This window comes from Neomonachus schauinslandi, chromosome 1 (genome assembly GCF_002201575.2).
Source record: "Neomonachus schauinslandi chromosome 1, ASM220157v2, whole genome shotgun sequence".
NCBI lineage: Eukaryota > Metazoa > Chordata > Mammalia > Carnivora > Phocidae > Neomonachus > Neomonachus schauinslandi.
Window position 1 is genome coordinate 110,870,330 of NC_058403.1, and position 21,817 is coordinate 110,892,146.

The 21,817-nt window shown below is 36.9% G+C and overlaps 1 protein-coding gene across 6 annotated transcripts in view; it reads right to left on the bottom strand.

Annotated features, from left to right (window-relative positions):
- The window catches only part of RNF13 (ring finger protein 13), a 169,388-nt gene that overhangs the window by 51,025 nt on the left and 96,546 nt on the right, over window positions 1–21,817 (bottom strand). For 5 of the 6 annotated variants that reach the window (XM_044920294.1, XM_044920291.1, XM_021685945.1 and 2 more), the window contains 3 exons: window positions 19,018–19,105; window positions 11,763–11,853; window positions 416–521 (listed from right to left, as the gene is read on the bottom strand). In XM_044920294.1, coding sequence (XP_044776229.1) covers window positions 416–521; window positions 11,763–11,853; window positions 19,018–19,105 — 285 coding nt within the window. Of the gene's footprint in view, window positions 1–415; window positions 522–11,762; window positions 11,854–19,007; window positions 19,106–21,817 lie in introns of all 6 variants that reach the window. The other variant, XM_044920297.1, reaches the window with a different exon arrangement.

The following is a 21,817-nucleotide window of genomic DNA, read 5'->3' on the forward strand; positions in this document are numbered from 1 at the left end:
GATAATCAGTATATGTCTCCCCAAATACTTTAGCATATGTAACATCAGTTAGAGCTTAGTATTTCTTTTACAGTATTTTTTTTCCTTAGGTAAAATTTCTATACAATGATACGCAAAAAATTTAAGTGTACAGACATTTGTGCAACCTCTCTCAAGATACAGAACATGACTTAGCCCCAAAAAGTTCCCTCATACCCTTCTCAGTAAATCCCTTACCCCCTTCTTCCTAGCCCCCCAGAAGCAATCACTGTTCTGATTTTTCTACCCAGATTATCTTCACCTTTTCTAGACCCAATCATATAAATGGACTCATACAATATGTACCCCTTTATGTAAGGCTCCTCTCACTCAATACAATGTTTTTTAGAACCATCCATACTATTTTTAAAAATATATTTAACATTAATTTACCTACCATGAAAATGACTATCAAGATGAGACAGATGCCCACTATGATAAGGAAGGGGATTAGATAGTATTCCAGAGGAAGACTAAATTCTGGAACTAAGATAATGTGGCCCCTAGAAGAAAACAAAAATTAGTAATTGAGAAATACTAAGAGTTGCCAAATTATGATGTTAATTAAAAACAAAAACATTGTTTAAAAGGCATTTAGACATTACAATTCAATCCACTATACACATCTCATCTTCTAATACAGGATTTCCAATAATTTAAGAGATACGTTCTCCATCTTTGTTTCTTCTACGTATTTGCCAAAATAACTTGCCTACATAATTAAAGAAGCTTTTAGACTGGGTACAGGAAATCTGCCAATCAATACTTACTGTGTCCATCCTGGAAACATGTTATTTACTGAATTTAGTAACCTGGGCAAAATTCTGCATATTTTACATGCAAAATCAGCATTCAAACAATGGTAGTACCTTGGGTACTATGTCACCAAAACCCCCACCCCAATGTCCATATTTATCCTATTCATTGGTTCCTCCTATGGTAAAGCTCTGAAGCCACTATTAACAGAAATATCTTCCCTCCTCCCTATATGTTTTACATGAACTTCTTATACCAGGTACAGTGGACATAGCCCCTGTACTCTATATTCATCTGTGAGATAAGGAATACAAAACTGGTAAAGGAATTAATAAGAACTGTAGCTTCCTCCCTATTCTCCACCCTCCCCATTGCTTGACTGGAAAAAGCTTAAAAAAAAAAAAAAAAGTATACGTTGTGGGGAAGGGATGGAGAATTCTACCTGCCTTGTTCCCCTTTGTTATTAACCATGTTATTACTTATGGTGGAATTACTATTACAAAAATTGACAGGGACTCCTGAAATGAAACTGTGATCAGAATAGGCATGCTACTGGGGCGCCTGGGTGGCTCGGTCAGTTAAGTGTCTACCCTTGGCTCAGGTCATGATCTGGGGGTCCTGGGATTGAGCCCCACATGGGGCTCCCTGCTCAGCGGGGAGTCTGCCTGTCCCTCTTCCCCTCACCCTACTCATGCTGTCTCTCTCTCTAATAAATAAAATCTTAAAAAAAAGAAAGAATGGGCACACTATTTTTGTTGTGTGAGCAAATTTTACATGGCTGCAAAAGCCTGCATTAGAAAATATCTTCAGTGTGGGGAAGGGCCTGTGTAATGGTAATAGGACAGCTCTCTCCATTGTACTCTTGTGCTACCGACTAGTATGGTGCCAGTAACACTACACTGTAACCCATTGCTGGGTGATTTTTAGGCAGTGAAGCCGGCTACTTCATAACACAAGGGTTAAATGCAAAACAAAAATTCTCAATAAAAGGGAAATAAAAACTGGTCAATTCCTTCCCCCACACAGAGATGTTTAGGACACCATAGGACTTAAGAAAAATAACATGAAATCAAATTAAGCAATTTTTAAGTCTTCATGCTATTATTTATTATATTCATATGTAGAGGGCTCTATCAAGCTTTACCAAATACAAAAACAAATAAAAAAGATAATGCAAGGAATTTCCCCCCCAATAAGTTAAATATTTTCCCCAAACTGCTGAGAATGCTAGAAAAAAAGTAGCTTTTTATTTCAATCACTTTCCAGCAGAACAGGGGATGACAAAAGATTTGCATGCGTTTTGTAGCTTTACATAAAATACTAAAATGACTGATCTATCAGGGTAAAAAGAGAAAAGCTGCAGGGCTGGGCTGCTGTATTTGATGCCGTATCTTCCAGCATGAGGCGAGGTCTGGAAGTAATGTCCCTACGCTTGGCACAAATCTTCTGAAACCATCTGAGCCACTGCTGAGATAGTAACAGTGGTGCCACTTTTAAGTAGAAGAACCTTTCCGTATGACGCTAACCTTCTGCAACCTCCCTACCCCACTCCTACCAACCTGCTATAAATTAACATTGTCAGGGGTTAGAAGCCAGACTACTGCATACCTAAATGCAACCCATTATAGAATCTAAATATTTCAGCAATAGCAAACTTTACATCTCTTATATTGGTTTTCTTCTGCTCCTTTTACGTTAACAACTTTCTAATGTACATGTGGCATGGACGAGATAAACAAATAAACCCTGTCCTATGAGACAAGCCAAAGGGTTGCTCAGAAATGAACAGAACTGCCAGGTGAGAAGGAGCTAAACGAACAAAGCAGGAAGACTCAGGGAACTAGAAATTAAAAGACTTTATTGAAAACGTCCTACACATGTGTAACCACAGAAATGAATCAATTCCAGAATTTTCTTATAAGCACTGTGTTAGGATTCACAGACCTAGGTTCTAAATCTAGTGTTCTTTACGTCCTATTAATGCTTGCCTGCTATACCTCAAACCATTTTAGTTTACTATCAAGATGTACTGTGAGAATTTTTAAAGGGTCTACAACTGATAGAAGGTTTTAAGCATCTTAAAGCAAGAGTTCAATGCACATTCAAGACACTGCTATTTCGTAAGCAAATTGCTAATGGTGGAGGGTGGTGATAGTAATGATCCAGGGCAGGGAACTACAACAGACAATCAGTCTTCCAGCTTTATTTCTATTTCCTCTGTCTGTCTAGGCTCCCAGAGCTGAGCCTACAGACTCCTCCCTCATGTCCTAACCCCAGGTGAATCTGTATCTGAAGGAGATACTGAAATAGTGTATTTTACCACACTGCCTCCATGTCCACCCCTCCACACAGTATACTCCATGAGCTCTGCAGCTAAGATTTGACCATCGAAGCAGAGTCCTAAGTAACTCAGGAAACAGTGTCTTCCCAGGAGTTCCCAGGCTAATTTCAAACCAGGTGTCTAGGCCTAAACTTTATAACAATAATCTAACTTCCCAATCCCTCTGGGAAATGACTGCAAATATATATATATGGTTTCTATTTGGGGTGTTGGAAAGTTCTAAAATTAGAATGGGATGATGGCTGCACAATTCTATAAATATACTAAAATCACTGAATTGTATCCTTTAAAATTGGTAAATTTTATAATATATAAAATATGTCTCAATAAAGCTGTATAAATTTTTGTTTGAAAGAACAAGCACACAAGAATAGCTACGAAAACCTAAAAGAGAGGAGTGGGAGTGGGGAAAGGCTAGCCCTATCAGATACTAATGCATATTATAAAACCCTATAACAAAAAACAGAGTGGTATTGGTGGGCAAAAGATAAAGAAAATTCAGTTATGTATGGAAATATGGCAACATCTAAACTGGATGAAGGTACAAACATTTGAAGTAGTAGTGTTGGGATAACTGGATGGTTATTTGACAAAAGATATAATTGGTTCCATTTCTCAAGCTCTACATAGGATAAATTATAAATAAGACAGAAATTTAATGTTAAAAATGAAACCATACAAGTATGAAATGTGCGTAAATTCTTCTGTAACCTAGAAGCAGGGGAAACTTTCCTAATACTCAAGACCAGCAGCCCATTGGAAAAGATTAACATATTTGCATTTATAAAATAACACAAAGGGTGCCTGGATGACTCAGCTGGTTTAGCGTCTGACTCTTGATCTCAGCTCAGCTCTTGATCTCAGGGTTCTGAGTTCAAGCTCTGCACTGGGCTCCACACGCTGGGCATGGAGCTTCATTAAATAAATAATAAAAATAAAAATAAAAAATAAAGTAAAATTAAAATGACAAAGTATTAGAAAGTGCTTGTAATATATCACAAACAAATGGTTAACATACCTTATAAATAAAGAGCTTCTAAAAATAGAGAAGAAAATTACCAACAAGCTATAGGAAAAATGAGCTAAAGATAAATAGTTCAAAGAAAAGCTCTTATATATAAGAAAAGATGCTCAATTTGCTCATATAAAGAAAATACATACTGAAACTACAACAGGAAACCATTCCTCCCCTATCTAGTAAAAACTGAAAAATCTAACATACTTTGTTGATGAGGCTGTGGGAAAAGAGACATCGTGTATCACTGGCACAACCCTTATGGATAGGAATTTACAGTATTTAGAAAAAATACAATACATTTAACCTCTGACCTAGCAATCCCACTTCTAGAAATCCAAAGGTATACTAGCAAAAACATAAAAACACTTCTACATAAGGTTATTCACTATAACACTATTTGTAACAGCGAAAGAATGCAAACAATTCTAATGTCCATCAGCAGAGGATCTGGCTGATTAAATTGTGGCCCATCTACAAAATGGAGTTCTACGCAGCTGTTAAAAAGGAATGAAGAATATATCTACTCCTATGGTGTGATCACCAGGATATACTGTTAAGTGGGGGTGGGAGGGAGGAAGTATATGGTATGGTCTTTATGTATTGAGGGTGAAAGATAACGGACAAGAGATAGGTATTTGATTATAATTTTAAAGAATTAAAGAATAAACTAAAAACTTTTTAAAATTGTTACTTAAGAGGTGCCTGGCTGGCTCAGTTGGAAGAGCATGCAACTCTTGATCTCAGGTCATGAGTTTAAAATGAATAAACTTTATTTATTTTTTTTTTAAAGATTTTATTTATTTGAGAGAGAGAGAGAGAGAGAGCGCACAAGCAGGGGGAGGGGCAGAGGGAGAGGAAGAAGCAGACTCCCTGCTGAGCAGGGAGCCTGACGTGGGGCTCGATCCCAGGAGCCTGGGATCATGACCTGAGCCAAAGGCAGCCACTTTACCAACTGAGCCACCCAGGTGCCCCCAATAAATTTTAAAATTGTTACTTAAAAGGTTAGGATGGGAAGAGGATGGACAGAGCAGATGATACGTAGAAGCTGGACTTCTCTGAATATATACTGTGTTTTGTTGATTTTGACTTTTAAGTTTATACATAATAATAAAAATCACAATGGGGGTAAAAAGCAATCCCTAAAATCTAAAAGCAACATGAATCAAATAGGCCTGTGCTTCCAGTTGATAGCATCAGCACACAGAATATTTTACATGTCTTTAAAACATGGTAATTTGATTTTAGATCCTTATTATGATATACCCTAGAAAGAATGTTTTTTTAAAACAGCAGTAGTGTTGGTATTGTTCTGTTATGTGTGTATTGTGCAACTAAAAAAGTGTCTCTGAGCACATAAAAATAAAATATAGATGTAAGATCAATGAAGTACAGTAAAAATCCTTCAGTCCTGAATTTAGGTTGGAAGCAATAGTATGCACTCATGATTTTTTGTATCTTTAAAAACATTATTCTACCTGAAAGCCTTACCCTGTAAAACAAAAACCAAAAAATAAAAAAACAAAAAGCTTATATATTTCTTAGTTTTATCCTCTGAAAAGCTCTAGAAATAATGACAAACCAAGGAGCAATGATCACCCTTCAGTGTCTAAGCACCATATCCAATTAAAAGGAGCCAGAGCTCCTTGAAAAAATGACAGGTTCCAAGTCAGGGGGAGGAAAAGAACAAGATGGGCCTGGAACATCTTGTCATACAGAAAACAAGGAGCAATCAAAAGCTCCGGATTTACATCAAAGAAATTTGGATTAAACTTGAAGTTTGAAATGGGAAAATGTGAACATCAATAGAGATAATAACTGCTGAGTGAAATAAGTCAATCAGAGAAAGACATGTATCATATGATCTTACTGATAAGAGGAATTCTTAATCTCAGGAAACAAACTGAAGGTTGCTGGAGTGGTGGGGGGTGGGAGGGATGGGGTGGCTGGGTGATAGACATTGGGGAGAGTATGTGCCATGGTGAGTGCTGTGAATTGTGTAAGACTGTTGAATCACAGACCTGTACCTCTGAAACAAATAATATATTATATGTTAAAAAAAAAAAAAGAAGATACCAGGAAGGGAAAAATGAAGGGGGGGAAATCAGAGGGGGAGATGAACCATGAGAGACTATGGAGTCTGAGAAACAAACTGAGGGTTCTAGAGGGGAGGGGGGTGGGGGGATGGGTTAGCCTGGTGATGGGTATTAAAGAGGGCACGTACTGAAGGGAGCACTGGGTGTTACACGCAAACAATGAATCATGGAACACTACATCAAAAACTAATGATGTAATGTATGGTGATTAACATAACGTAATAAAAAAAAGATAATAACTACAATGGGCTGAAGCATATTCAATGAGTTTTAACTCATGAGTTCATTATACTTTGAACATATATATAAATCATCTTTGGAAGATGCTAGTGAACCAAATCATTTTGAAAAACAGTAAACGAAGGCAAGGAATTGTTTATCCTAGCTTTTTTTTTTTTTTTTTTAAGATTTCTTTATTTGAGAGAGAGAGAGAGAGAGAACACATGCAGAAGCGAGGGGCAGAGGCAGAGGGAGAGAGAGAATCCCAAGCAGACTCCCCACTGAGCGTGGAGCCCGATGGAGGGCTCGATCCCAGGACCATAAGATTGTGACCAGAGCCGAAATCAAGAGTTGGACACTTATTCGACTGAGTCACCCAGACACCCCTCTTTTTTTTTTTTAAGATTTTATTTTTAAATAATCTCTATATCCAACATAGAGCTCAAACTGACAACACTGAGATCAAAAGTCACATGCTCCACCAACTAAGCCAGCCAGGCACCCCTATCCTAGCTTTCTTAAACAGACTGTATATCAAGATAATGAAATAATCGATAAGGTGCAAGTTCTCTTTATAGAAGCATCTCAGCTAATAAATGAAGAAGGAATTATAAAATTAGATATTTGCAAACCCTAAAGAACTAATGGAACTAGGAAGTTATCATCAATGATTGTTCACCATAGAGAGAGAACCAAATACTATGTGTCTCCTGATGGAAATACATAATAGCATATATAAAGTATCCTTACATTACCTATGCTTCTGGCCCTGTAATCACACTTGAATTAAAACAAACCTCTAGGGGCGCCTGGGTGGCTCATTTGTTAAGCGTCTGCCTTCCGCTCAGGTCATGATCCCAGGGTCCTGGGATCGAGCAGGAAGCCTGCTTCTCCCTCTCCCACTCCCCCTGCTTGTGTTCCCTCTCTCGCTGTGTCTCTGTCAAATAAATAAATAAAATCTTTAAAAAACAAACAAACCTCTAATTAGCAATTAATAGGAACTAATTAGCTTGCTAAAGAACTAATTAGCAATTAATAGGAAAAATAAGTAACAAAGGAAAACTCAATACCCCATGGATGCAATCAGAAAAGTTCAGGTACATTTTACAGAATAACCCAATTTCTTCAATAAATAAATGACTAGGGAAAAAAAAAAAGACACATGGCAAATTTACGGATTAAAAATAGTGTCATCACATGCCCTGATTTGTCTGGGTGAGTTGTGGTTTATGCCTGTTGTCCCAATGTAATCATTAAAAGTAATTCTTTTCACTCTCAACAGTCACCTCAATTAAAAGAAACTTAAAAAAAAAATTAAGACATAAAGAACCATTGCAATGTATGGGCATTACTTAGATTCTGCCTCAAACAAATACTTAAAAAAAAGAATTTCAGACAGTTGGGAAAATCTGAAGACTAAAATATGTGTTGATATTACATTAATGTATACTTTCCCCCCAAAAAAACAATGATAGTATGTTTTTATATGTAAAAATATCTTCTAGTGATATACTCTGAGATATTTACAGTAGAAATGACAGGATGTCTGGGACTTGCTTCAAAATAATCATGGTGTGGGAAAGAAAGAGGTTGAAGGGGGTGGGGTTTGAGGATGGACAGTCAAAAAAACTGATTATGTGTTGATAATTTTGAAACTAAATGATCAGATTCATTATACTCATCTCTCTACTTTTAAATATGCTTGGAAGTTTCCATAATAAAAAGTAGAATAAGTATTGGTTAGTATGTTAGAGAAAGGGGAACTCTCGTGAACTATGGGTGGGAATGTTAATTGGTGCAACCACTGTGGAAAACACTGTGGAGGTTCCTTAAAAGATTAAAAATAGAAATGCCATATGATCCAGTGATTCTACTATTGGGTATTTACCTAAAGAAAACGAATACACTAATTCAAAAAGAAACATGCCCCCTATGTTTATTGCAGCATTATTTATAATTGCCAAGATATGGAAGCAACCCAAGTATCCATCAAAAGACGAATGGATAAAAAAAATGTGGTATGTATGTGTACAAACAAACACACACAAACATACATACACACAATAGAATATTATTCAGCCATTAAAAAAGAATGAAATCTTGCCACGTGACAACATGGATGGACCTAGTGGGTATTATGCTAAGTGAAGTAAGTGGACAGAGAGACAAATATCAAAAGATTTCACTTATATGTAGAATCTAAAAAACAAATCAAACAAAAACACAGATTCTTAAATACACAGAACTAGTTGTTGCCAGAGGGGAAGCGTGGGTGGTGATGGGTGAAACAGGTGAAGGGGGTTAAACAGACAACAAACTCCAGTTATAAGTCGCAAAGATAAGAGTACAGCATAAGGAATATAATCAATAGTACTGTAATAACACTGTATCATCACAAATGGGGACTATACTTATCATAGTGAACACTAAGTTATGTATAGAATTATCAAATCACTATGCTGTACACCTGATACTAATATAACATTGTGTGTCAACTATACTTCAATAATAATTTTTTTAAGAGGCGCCTGGGTGGCTCAGTCAGTTAAGACTGTGCCTTCAGCTCAGGTCATGATCTCAGGGTCCTGGGACCAAGCCCCGTGTTGGGTTCCCTGCTCAGTGGGGAGTCTGCTTCTCCCTCTCCCTCTGACCCTCCACCCCCTAACTTGTGCTCCCTCTCTCTCATAAATAAATAAAATAGGGAGGAGGGGCAGGAGAGGGAGAAGCAGACTCCCCACTGAGCAGGGACCCCGATGTAGGGCTCGGTCCCAGGACCCCGAGATCATGACCTGAGCCAAAGGCAGAGGTATAACCAACTGAGGCACCCCACAAATAAAATCTTTAAAAAAAGTAATTTTTTTTAAGTAGAATAAATTTATGGGTGGGTGGGTAGGTAGGCAAGCAAACATGGGACAGACAAAGGCCAGCTGACAAATGGATGAGGCAGATGTGTGCACATGTTTATGGTCCCTTATGCACAATTATGAAACTTAAAAAGCCTTAAAAAATAATGTTGGCAATTCATCTGATAGTCAACCTGAACTGAACTGACATGATAAAATACCCATGCATTCACTGCAGATATAGATAATTTGTTTGATTCTGGGATGCTGCCTCAAATTATATTTGGAATTGTACTTAACATCTAAAAATCCAAAAAATTTTTAATTCCCCAATACATCTGTCCCCACAAGTTAAGATAAGGGATTTTGTGGAATTGTATTACCATGGAAAGGGTCCAAATATTAAGTAAATAAAGCATGTTACAAAATACTATATACTGCATAGTTCTATTTAGTGAGCACATCATCATTAACTAATATGAGTATTCAAAAATGGGGAAAATTTAAAGTTTTTAAAAAAGTAGCTGCTGCCGTTAGAGAAGAGCAGTATAGGTACTTCCATTTTAATGCTTTATATTTCTGAATTTTTCCATATTTTACCAGCATGTATTACTTTTTAATTTAAAAAGTCATGATTTTATAATAAAACCCAAAAAAGACTCTTTATGACACATATTAAAATATACAGAATTTTTGGGGCACCTGGGTGGCTCAGTTGGTTAAGCGACTGCCTTCGGCTCAGGTCATGATCCTGGAGTCCTGGGATCGAGCCCCGCATCGGGCTCCCTGCTCAGCGGGGAGTCTGCTTCTCCCTCTCCCCCTCCCCCCTCTTGTGCTCTTTCTCTCTCTCACTCTCTCTCTCAAATAAATAAATAAAATCTTAAAAATATATATATATACAGAATTTTTCTCAATGAGGGAACAATATTGAGGCAAAAGTATTAGTTTACCCCTCTACTAACTAAACAAGCATGGTTGACAAAATACCATCTTAACATAACTATTTCTAAGCACATTCCAAATTACATTCCGGAACTTAAAAAAGATGTTCTGAGCATATAATAGGTGAACATATTTTAAATATCGAAACTGCGTAGGGAAAATGACAAAAACAATTAATAGAAAAACCTTCCCAGGGCACCTGGGTGGCTCAGTCGTTAAGCGTCTGCCTTCAGCTCAGGTCATGATCCCAGGGTCCTGGGATGGAGCTCCGCGTCCGGCTCCCTGCTCCGCGGGAAGCCTGCTTCTCCCTCTCCCACTCCCCCTGCTTGTGTTCCCTCTCTTGCTGTGTCTCCCTCTGTCAAATAAATAAATAAAATCTTATAAAAAAAAACAACTTTCCCTCTTCTTTTTATGCATTTTCAAATTCAAATGTTCATGGATTCCCCCCCCAATAATTAAAATTGGATTTCATTGTGCCAGTTTCGTCTTTTGGAAAATGTAGATAATAAGAGATAATAACAACCTCTAGGGTTGTTGTGAAAACTGAATGGATAAAGTGTAAAAGTCTTGCTTTCATGAGTGCTGGCACTTGGCCAAATACTCAATAAACATTATTGCTTTTATTACTAATATTGTTGTTATTATTCCTCTTAGTCAAAAGCCTGCTCCAGCCTACTATCTGCTCCATGGAAGAAGTTCTGAAGTGTTAACTGCAATGTTTTCTATATGACATGAAACAGCCGGGCCTCAGTTAGTTTTGGTCTATGTTAACCTGGTAATGAGATTTTAGGGGAAATTCCATTTACAAGTTTTTATTCCAAATGAAACCTTTTAAACTTGAAAACAAACTTCTTGTCTTTGTAAAAATTAAGTCAATAGCACACTGTGTTTTGGATTGTGTTTATAACAAATCTCTTTTTAATAAAATATAAATATGTCTTAATGAAAAGTGTCATATAAATGTAAATCATACTGTTACTAAATACCAACGATTTGACTGATCTATAAAAGGGAAAGTTTGGTACTTTTTTTAAAGATATTTATTTACTTATTTACTTACTTTTTTATTTACTTATTTATACTTATTTATTTATACTTATTTATTTATTTATTTATTTATTTGAGAGAGAGTGCACGTAAGCACAAGCAAGGAGAAGGGTAGAAGAAGAGGGAGAAGCAGGCTTCCCGCTGAGCAGGGAGCCCTCGCGGGGCTTAATCTAATCCCAGGACCCCAGGATCATGACCTGTGTCAAAGGCAGACACTTAACCGACTGAGCCACCCAGATGCCCTGAAAGTCTGGTATCTTTTTGGCAACATGGGTGCCTTAGGCTTTCTAGCATGAGTATATTTTCAAAATGTAATCATGCACAGACAAAATATTACAATAGAGTCTTCAAATCATAATGACTTAAGAGATAATTTAGCACAGCAGAGTTCATTTTAAAACATAACCTTGGTTACAACTAATATAGTTCTACCCTAATATAAAGAATATTAAGCTACATGATTATTTTTTATATCCATTACTTACCCTTTTTCATATGTAAATTCATCTTTCAGGGAATTAGCTGATGATTCCCCAATAAAGACAGATGGAATGTCAATTTTCTTTAGCACATCAACTGTATAAAATAATAATAAAATTATTCTTAAAATCCCATACTCCGTGTACAATCAACTTTACTTTCTTCATAATAGCAGCAAATGCAACTGGAAATAATTACAATCAATTTAAATTGGTTGATTTTCCTGATTGCAGATTTATACCATCATCAATCACAGTGGTTGAGAAATACTATTACATTTACAATAACAAAAGCTAACATTTTGCATACATACATTATCATACTATCTCAACAGTCCTATGAAGATTAGATATAATTATTTTTAAAATTTCCTTTTGATTTATTCTTCTAAAGACATAATTAACTCTTAGAAAAGAGAAAGAAATTTTAAGTTTTCTTTCCACATATAACTTAAATGAAAAAGTGAAAAAGCTTTTTTTACATACCCATTCCCAGGAGACGTATAAGCCAAAGAATGTAAGAAAAGACCACTTTACAGAAGTCTCAAAAATGGTACCACGTATCTATGGCTTTCCAGAGTGAAGGGCTGACAGAAGTTGAGAAAGGGCACAGAATAGGAAAGCCGAGTAAATTTCTACTTCCTCCTAAGCCTGGAGTTCATGGTAAAGCTTTGTGTTGTTTGGTGTCTTAAGAAACTGGACTCTTATATACCTATTTATAAAACCAAAATCAAGTGCCAACAAAAGAGAAGTTTGTAAAAATTACCCATTACTCAGGAAGATCCTCTTAAATTTACAATAGAAAAAGCAGCCTTATTTTTAGCTGTGAGTTAATTTAACAAATTTGGCTTTAGAGAAAGTCCATTTATTTTCATTACATTTTTCACAATAACTTTGTTCTGTATTTCTTTTTTAAATGCAAATTTGTTATTTTAAAAAGGGGGGGGATACAAGAAAACCAAACAACCATTATCCTTCCCACCCAAATACAAAGGTTTTATTTGAAGTAATAAACAGTTCTATGAGTTTCAACACATACAGTTATGTAACCGCCACCACCACAAACAAGATACAGAATGTTATATCACCCCCAAAATTTCCTTGTACCTTCCCCTTTATTTTCAACCCCTCCCCTCCAACCTAAGCACCTGCAGATGTGTTTTCTTTAATCCTTATAAAAACAAGTTTTTGGTTTTTTTTAAACATTAGCAGGACACACTTTCTAATTTTTTTTAAAGATTTTATTTATTTGTTTGAGAGAGAGGGAGAGAGCATGAGCAGGGGGCGGGGGCAGGCAGAGGGAGAGGGAGAAGCATACTCCCCACTGAGCAGGGAGCCCAACGCAGGGCTCTATCCCAGGACCCTGAGATCATGACTTGAGCCGAAGGCAGACACTTAACTGACTGAGCCACCCAGGCGCCCCATAAAAACAAGTTCTAAAGTTATAAAATCTTGGTATCCTTGGTAGAGTACATTTTTTTCACTTCTAGATTGTTTTGTTTTACGCAAATATAATCATTCATTCTGCTCATTCTCTCCTTTCCTCCCTCTCTTCCCATCCCTGCCCCTCTTTCACATACACATGCCCCCATATAAGCCCCAGGAGGGCAGGAACCAAAGTGGTTGGTAAAGGAATATTTAATCACAATTTTTATATCAGTGGGACCATATAATAATGGAAAAAAGTATAAGCTTCCTTCCACTCAATGATACACCTCAGATATCCTGTCATGTCAATAATTATTGGAAGTAACAGAACTTCTTTGAGTTATGATGTCTACAGATATGTAAAAAGTTCCTCACTTTAGTCAGAAGAAGGGAGAAATGTATGCAAATATGAAAAGCCATCTTGGAGACTTTGCAATATTATTTATCTAGTGAAAACAAAACCAGGGCGCCTGAGTGGCTCAGTTGGTTAAGCGTCTGCCTTCGGCTCAGGTCATGATCCCAGGGTCCTGGGATTGAGCCCTGCATCGGGCTCCCTGCTCCGCGGGAAGCCTGCTTCTCCCTCTCCCACTCCCCCTGCTTGTGTTCCCTCTCTCGCTGTGTCTCTCTCTGTCAAAAAAAATAAAATCTTTAAAAAAAAAAAAAAAAAACCAAACATGTTCTAGTTCACAAAATACTTAAAAAAAAAAACACTAAATTTTAATTCTGATCCACAAAACAACTCTGAAATATACACTGCAATAGTATTGTCACGATATCCTAGACAAATTACAATTTAGATGGCCAACTCCAATATCTCTAGATTCATATATCCAACTGCCTGTCCAATAACTCCACTTGATTGCCTAATAGATGTTTTAAACTTAATGTATCTCAAATGGAACTCTCACTCTCTCTTTCCTCTCAATCAGCTCCACTCCTGGTCTTTCTCCTCTCTGTAAACAGCATTCTGTATTCACCTAGTTTCTCAGGCTGTACACCTTGGAATCATTCTTGACTCCTCCCTTTCCTCTTTCTTCTATCAAATCCTATCAACTTCAAAACAGAGCCATGATTCTATCACTTCTCATCACAGTCACTGCTAATACTCCAGATCACCATCACCTCTGGCCTGGCTATTGCAGCAACGTTCTGACTTGTCTCTTTGTTGGCACTCCTGCCCACCTTTCACCTTCCATCTATTCTCCAAAGAACAGCCGAAGTGATCCTTTTAAAATAAAAGATCACCTCACATCTCTGTTTAAAAGCTACACATAACAAATTCCAAAGTCCTATAAATACCCAACATGATCTTACCACCGGCCCCTTCTCTAACCTTATCCTCTGCCACTCTCTCTGCCTTACTCACTATACTCTAGCCACTGTGGCTTTCTGTCACACCTTGAAAACACCAAATAGGCTTTATCTTTGAGCCTTTGCATTTGCTTGCTGTTCCTTTCCTTGGAACACTGCTCCAGAAATCTGCATGGCTCAGTCTCTCGCTGTAGACCTATGTTTAAATGTCAAAGCCTTATAGAAGCCTTCTCTGGCCACCCTATCTAAAATGGCCACCCTCCTCTCATCCCTGCCACTCTATATCCCTTCAGCCTGACATGATTTTTCTTTTAAAGATTTTATTTATTTATTTGAGAGAGAGAGCATGAGAGAGGGGAGGGTCAGAGGGAGAAGCAGACTCCCTGCCGAGCAGGGAGCCCGATGCAGGACTGGATCCTGGGACTCCAGGATCATGACCTGAGCTGAAGGCAGTTGCTTTTAATCAACTGAGCCACCCAGGCGCCCTGACATGATTTTCTTTATAGCACTTATCACTACCTGATATACAGCATATCTCTTTGATTATGTGTTCATTCCCTCTCTCCCACCCTAGAATGTAGTAAGAGCAGTAATAATAGCTGAGTAGCCATAAATTATTATTATTGCTGCTATTACATAATATATAATACATAATATAATTATTAAATAAAAGCTAAGTAACTTACCACTAAGAAACAGGCAATCTTCTAGATGCTTTTTATGTCTGAATTCATTCAATCCTCAACAACAACCCAATGGGTTAAGTACTATTATCATTCCCATTTTACAGATCAGAAAGGTGAGGCCTACAGAGATGTAAGGTAACATTCCCAAGGTCACACAGCTAGCAGGTGATCCAGTTGCAATTCAAACCCTAGCAGGCAGTACCTAAAAGCCACACTGTTAACGACTGCATTCTGCTACTTCACTGAAAGATAGGAGAGCAGGGCCTTAAACTGTATCATTCCCTACTGTAGTCATGGTGCCTAAAATAGTACCTAATGAAGAGCAGGCTGTCAAAAAATATTTGTTGAAGGAAGACAGCAAGGAAAAAAGGAGAAGAAACAAACCCAGACATATTGATAACCTGCCCTGGTTATACAGTTAGGAATTTGCACAGCCGAGACTCAAACTTGAGGCTCTGCCTCCTAATCTAGGCTCTTGCAACTCTGGCATGGGATGGCAGATCTTCACAACCTTGTCAGGTCAAATAAAAACTAAAATTACTCACACCTTTACAGATGGAAGTAAAGGGCTTAAAAGGTTAAGTAACTTTCCCAAAGTTCATATATTAACTAACCTAGAAGAATAAACCCACATTTCCTGGTTCTTAAGTTGAGGTTTTCTCCATCACATTCTGCTGCCTTCTGAAGATGATAAATACTATTGGCTCACTGAGTTAACCCATCCTATGTCCTAGCTGAAATAAAAACAGACAAATTCCTTGTGTGAAATGTTGGCCGCAAGGGGCTTTTAAGACTTCCTTTTATTTCCAGATACTAGAATGTCTGCTCTTAGGAGAACATGTGCAATATTCTTTGTGGTTGTAGACTAAGCCTTAAAAAGGGGGGATAGATACATGCCTCTTTTAATGAATCCATGCTTTCCTTTCCTCTACCAAGTAAGAGCAAAGATGAAAATGGGAAAGATCTTTACATTTGTTTCTGAATATATGAAATGCCCAAAACACACATACACAAGGACACAGCAAAATATCATAGAAATAATCCAAGCAATAAAGAACCAAAATTCTGAGCAATCTTTGAAATGTAATAGCTCAGTTGGAACATTTCCATGGCAACAACAGGATTACACGGTTATGTGCTACTTTTAACATTTAGCATATTTTCCTTAGCAACTGACATGATTACCACAAAAAGGTTTCATGGTATTACAAAGACAAAACAGGTGTTAGAGGGAACTGGCACTTTCTGCTTACAAAATTTTTATTGAAAACATGTAAAAAGAGTAAATAGCTTAGAATATGAATCTGTTTAATTCAAAACGCCTGAGCAGGTCTTGAAGCCTGCTAAACACTGGGCTCAGGCCTTCAGCAAAACACACAAGGAGTTAAGTAGCTTGCTTAAAGTTATACAGCTAATACAAGTGAGAGCTTCAATTTAAATTCACACCTATTTCTTGAGTATTTCTGCTTTCCATTTTGCTAGTAATGTATATAGGTAACAAAAGTTACTGACCATGTGTGTGTGTATTTTTTTTTTTAAGAGAGATAGTTAAAGAAGAAAATTGTGTCAAATCTGCAGTACCAACAGAACTAGTTTATTTGGCAAATAAAGTACCTTCATCAATTCCTCTAATTCCCAGCAGTGACTGTCAAACTTTTTGTGAAATGCTAGAACCTCCTAAGGGTACCTCATGCATTATAATGATTTAATCATCTAGAATGTTAAATAATAATTTTAAAAATATATAGAAATTAACAAAGGATCTTATTACCAAGTTTTACTTTTTATAAATTATAATTTTGCCTCAGATTCTACTAGGGGTAAGAAGAAAAGGGTTCTACTCAAACAACAATGACGAATACTATCTTAAGCTACAAAAAATTTAGTCAAGGACTCCAAAATATTTCCTGTTGAGGATCTAGTTATTTAAAAGTCTTAAATATATTCCAATGTAGGATACCAGTCCATAGCTTTATGTCTGCCCTTTCCTCCAAGCTCTTTCTTGCATGGGAGACTCAATGGCACTTAGTAGCCAGAGGTATTATGGTTATGTGCTAGAAGAAAAACAAAAATAAAATACTCAGGGCACCTGAGTGGCTCAGTAGGTTAAGCGTCTGCCCTTGGCTCAGGTCATGATCCCAGGGTCCTGGGATCGAGCCCCACATGGGGCTCCCTGCTCGGCGGGAAGCCCGCTTCTCCCTCTCCCACTCCCCCGGCTTGTGTTCCCTCTCCCGCTGTGTCTCTCTCTGTCAAATAAATAAATAAAATCTTAAAAAAAAAAAAAATACTCAATCATGAATGTTGGCAGTGTGTTTTGGGTTCTGAACCCAATTTTCAGTGGATATGTGGGGGATCTCCCCCACACCATGGAACAACTCAACTCAATTCTGACATTATCTACTTGGAGATAGCAACAGATTCCACAGGTTAAAGGTTTAGTCTCACAAGACTGCCCTCAACCCTTAGACACCAGTTTTAAGTCCAGGTTATCACCTGTGCTTTTGATCCACCAGCTATAGGTTAGAGGTTCCACTGACACCCCCCTCCTTGGGTTCAATTAATTTGCTAGAGTGGCTCACAGAACTCAGAGAAACAATCTACTTACCAGATTATCAGTTTATTATGAAAGAATATAACTCAGGAACAGCCAGATGAAAGAGATGCATAGGGCAAGGTATGTGAGAAGGGACGTGGAGCTTCCAAGCCCTTTCCGGGCACAGAACTCTCCCCAAATCTCCATGTGTTCACCAACCTAGAAGCTCTCTGAACCCTGTCCTTTTGGGTTTTTATGGAGGCTCCATTACACAGGCACAATTGATTAAATCACTGGCCACTGGAGATCTATTCAACCTCCAGTCCTCTGCCTCTCCCCAGAGATCAGGGGGGTGGGACTGAAAGCTCACAGGGTTGGTTCTCCTGGCAGCCAGCCCTCATCCTCAGATGGAGTCCCAAAGTCACACATTAACATAACAAAAGATACCTTTATCATTCTCGCCAAATTAAGTGAAAGTGTACAGCTTAAAAGTCACTGCTTAAAATTGGTTAAAATTGGCTCATTTTCCCTACAAGCTAATATTTAGTAGAGAATAAGGGAAAATATTCCCATTTTGAATGAAAAGCTACAGGCATGTCAATGTATGTTAAGAAGCTAATAACCAACTGGTGTAAGAAAGCACAAGTAGGGGGGCACCTGGGTGGCTCAGTTGGTTAAGCGACTGCCTTCGGCTCAGGTCATGATCCTGGAGTCCCAGGATCGAGTCCCGCATCGGGCTCCCTGCTCGTCAGGGAGCCTGCTTCTGCCTCTGACCCTCCTCCCTCTCATGCTCTCTGTCCCTCATTCTCTCTCTCACAAATAAATAAAATCTTAAAAAAAAAATAATAAAATTTAAAAAAATAAAATAAAAAAAAAAGCACAAGTAGGTGGCTTTGAAATTCTATAAGAATACAGTAGCTACTTAGTATAGACATATATCCTAATATTTAATATTGTAAATCTATAAATAAATCACCAGAATTCTTCTGTGGGATCCTTAACTCAGCATGTTTATCTCTATTTAAAGCTTTGGTTTTCTCTCTGTTTTTGCTGAAATATCAACACATCTTCTAAAATGAAACACAAAGGTAAAAGAAAACAAAACAACTAACTATTCAGAAAAGAATAAGTCAGTTCCACTTCAGTATGAATAAAATTGTCCCAAGAGGGTTCAGATGAGTTACCTTTCTGAAAGAAAAGAAATTTTGCCTTTTAAACAGAAAACGAGAGGGAAAAAAATCTTAAGTTTTAGTTTCAAAAGATCTGTCAAACAGGAGAGAAGAAAAGTGATACCTGTACTTACTGTCGTTGGATCCCATGCTAATGAGGTCATCAGAGTCAACATTGTGAACTATGGCTGCTTTGTATCCTGCTCTCTGGGCATTTAAAACCTGCAAGTCAGAAAACAATCACAATATGAGGAAGAGAGTGCTTTGTCATACAGTCCCTCAATTTCAACATAAATCAGCATGTGTCTAGGACTAGATTATGTATATATGTAAGAATGGATCCCAAGTATGTTCTTGAAACATAACATGTTTTACAACTGATTATCAATGACTTTGGATATCTTCTTGATTTCATTCATGGCATGAAGTGAATGAGAAGCAAATAAAGGACAGATACAAGCTAAAATACTAAAAGGATCCAAAGCAATAAACCCATCTAGCTCCAACAGGTAGAGACTTGCTATGATCAGGTTCAAGAGTCATCAGCCCTTGGGCATTCAAATCTACCTCTGATGCTTCTTAGGGGGATAAACTTGGACAAATTATTTTTCTTCATGTGGATTAATCAGAATAATATTATCCTATCACTGAAAAAAAAAACAAAACAAAACCCAGTCTATAGGACATAAGAGTGCCTCAAGGAATTAACAGCACCTATGAATCAGCCTCACAGAGTAGGAACTCACTAAATATTACTCATTCAAGAGTAAATGTATAAAATGTGCACTCAAATTAATAGCCCACATTATAACATTAAAAACACAAGAAAGAAAATAACGCAGAGATTTTTTAAAAAACTGATTAAAGTAGCATAGTTTACCAACACAGGACCTACTGCTCTAATGTTAGGAATACAGCAGGAAAATTAACCAGCCAACAAAACTGTTACAAGGAATGTTTTGCAGTCCTGCAAGAAAATGTCAATAATCAAGAAAGTTTGCTATTTTTTTTTTGTTTATATGTGCATTTTTAAGTATCCAGCTAAAACTGAGAAAATGCTAGCTCCAAAGCTTCTTCCACATACTGCTTTTTCAAGGGGAGGGGAAAAAATACTCTTAAGAAGATATTATAGTTTCTAAATCTTATTTCTTATTTATTATATACATTAATCTATTATTTATTCATTCTATTGCCATAGGAGGAGAGACTTCGCTTAGCTTTTAGTTAAACAAAAGTATACTTGATTGGGGTTCCTATTAGTTTATTTGATGCTTTAGTGACCATTTTAACTGTTCCCAAAAAGCTAACCCAGTAACTGAGGAGAAACATTTAAGACATTCAAAAAACAACTATTCCCAGAGATACAATTTAAGAAATATAAAATTTGTATCAAAAGCTGTTCTCTTCTAATACAAAAAAAAAAACAACTTTTAGCTTTCTTTTTAAAGCCAATTAATGCACAGTCATTGAAATTACATGATTTAACTTGTTTCGCTGCAAAATATACATTTGTGAGCAAAGATACAACATGATAGGACACACAGAAAGGTGGTCTCAGGAACCATGATGAAGAGTAAAAAAAAAAGTTCAATTCAATTAGTATTTGTTGAGTTTACAAAATAAAATTACATAAGGTACGGTGCAGCACAGTGTAGAACTCAAAGGTGAATCAGAAACAATCATTATCCTCAAAGAGATCTCAATACTCATGGATATCCAAAGAGGTCAGGTACTTTCTTGTCTCTCTATTTGCTCATACTATTATAACTGCTTGGAATAGGCTTTGTCTTCTGAATGCCTATTGGGACTTCAAATTCCATTATCTCCATGAAGCCTGCCCTGTTCCATGCCCTACTGTGCGTGTTTTTTCAAGCACCCATATAACTCCTCCCTGCTTAGAGTATTTATATCAATTTGTTTTCATTTTTCTTAAAGATCTTGTATAGTGCCTTATATTATACTTACGTATACATGTACTATCCCATTTCAAAAAAAAAAAAACCCAAAAACTTTTCATGGGGTCCTTAAATCTCCTGCCGTTGTCTATGTGTGAGCTTTTCTGGTAAGGGATAAAGCCATCATCAATTTTATAAAAGGCTTTCTGAACCCCCAAATGTTAAGAGCCACCAATATAAGTTACTGGATTTACAACAACCTGCTACGTATGTAATTAGATCTAGCCATTAGATTCTTAAAACTGCATGGAGCAACTGAGGAGAAATGTTTCCTTCACACATCCAAAATGCAATTGTTTCCATAAATACAATATAATATTATATCAATATCAAAAGCTGTTCTCTACCAACAAAAATAATAAAATTCTTAAAATAGAAAACTTAGAAAACCACTAAAATAGGCAGGAATTTTGAACGTACAAGTGTGAATTCCAAAAATTACAAACATGTTTTCAAAAATTCAACAAGAAGTCTTCCCTAAGGCGTTTGTTGTTTTAATTGATCTCTAAAATAAAGTATTAAAATTAAATCAAGAAACACATTAACATATGGACCAACAGACTTACGAATACAAACAAGGAAACTATATCCATGTTTATGAACTACAAAACTCATGCGTCAGTCAAATTAAATTACGTTTTTAACTATGCAGCAGCTGGTTATTTTTAAGAACACGAGGCAGAAATAAAACCTAAATCATTTAGTAAACATGTGCAAAGTTACACATTCATAAAATGCAACCTCAAAAATGGTGTCAAATAAAAAGCATGCACCGTGAACAAACCTAAATTCCAAGAGACATCAAAACTGAAAATTTCATGAAAAAGCCTTCTGATTTGTATTGCCAATCTGTCTTTTTAAGGAGACTGATCAGAGCTATTAGCTCAAATTGTGGTAAATGTTCTAAATATTTTACATCTAATAAACAAATTAGATACAACTAAATTATGTAGACCAGGCGGCACCTATCCAAGAGTTC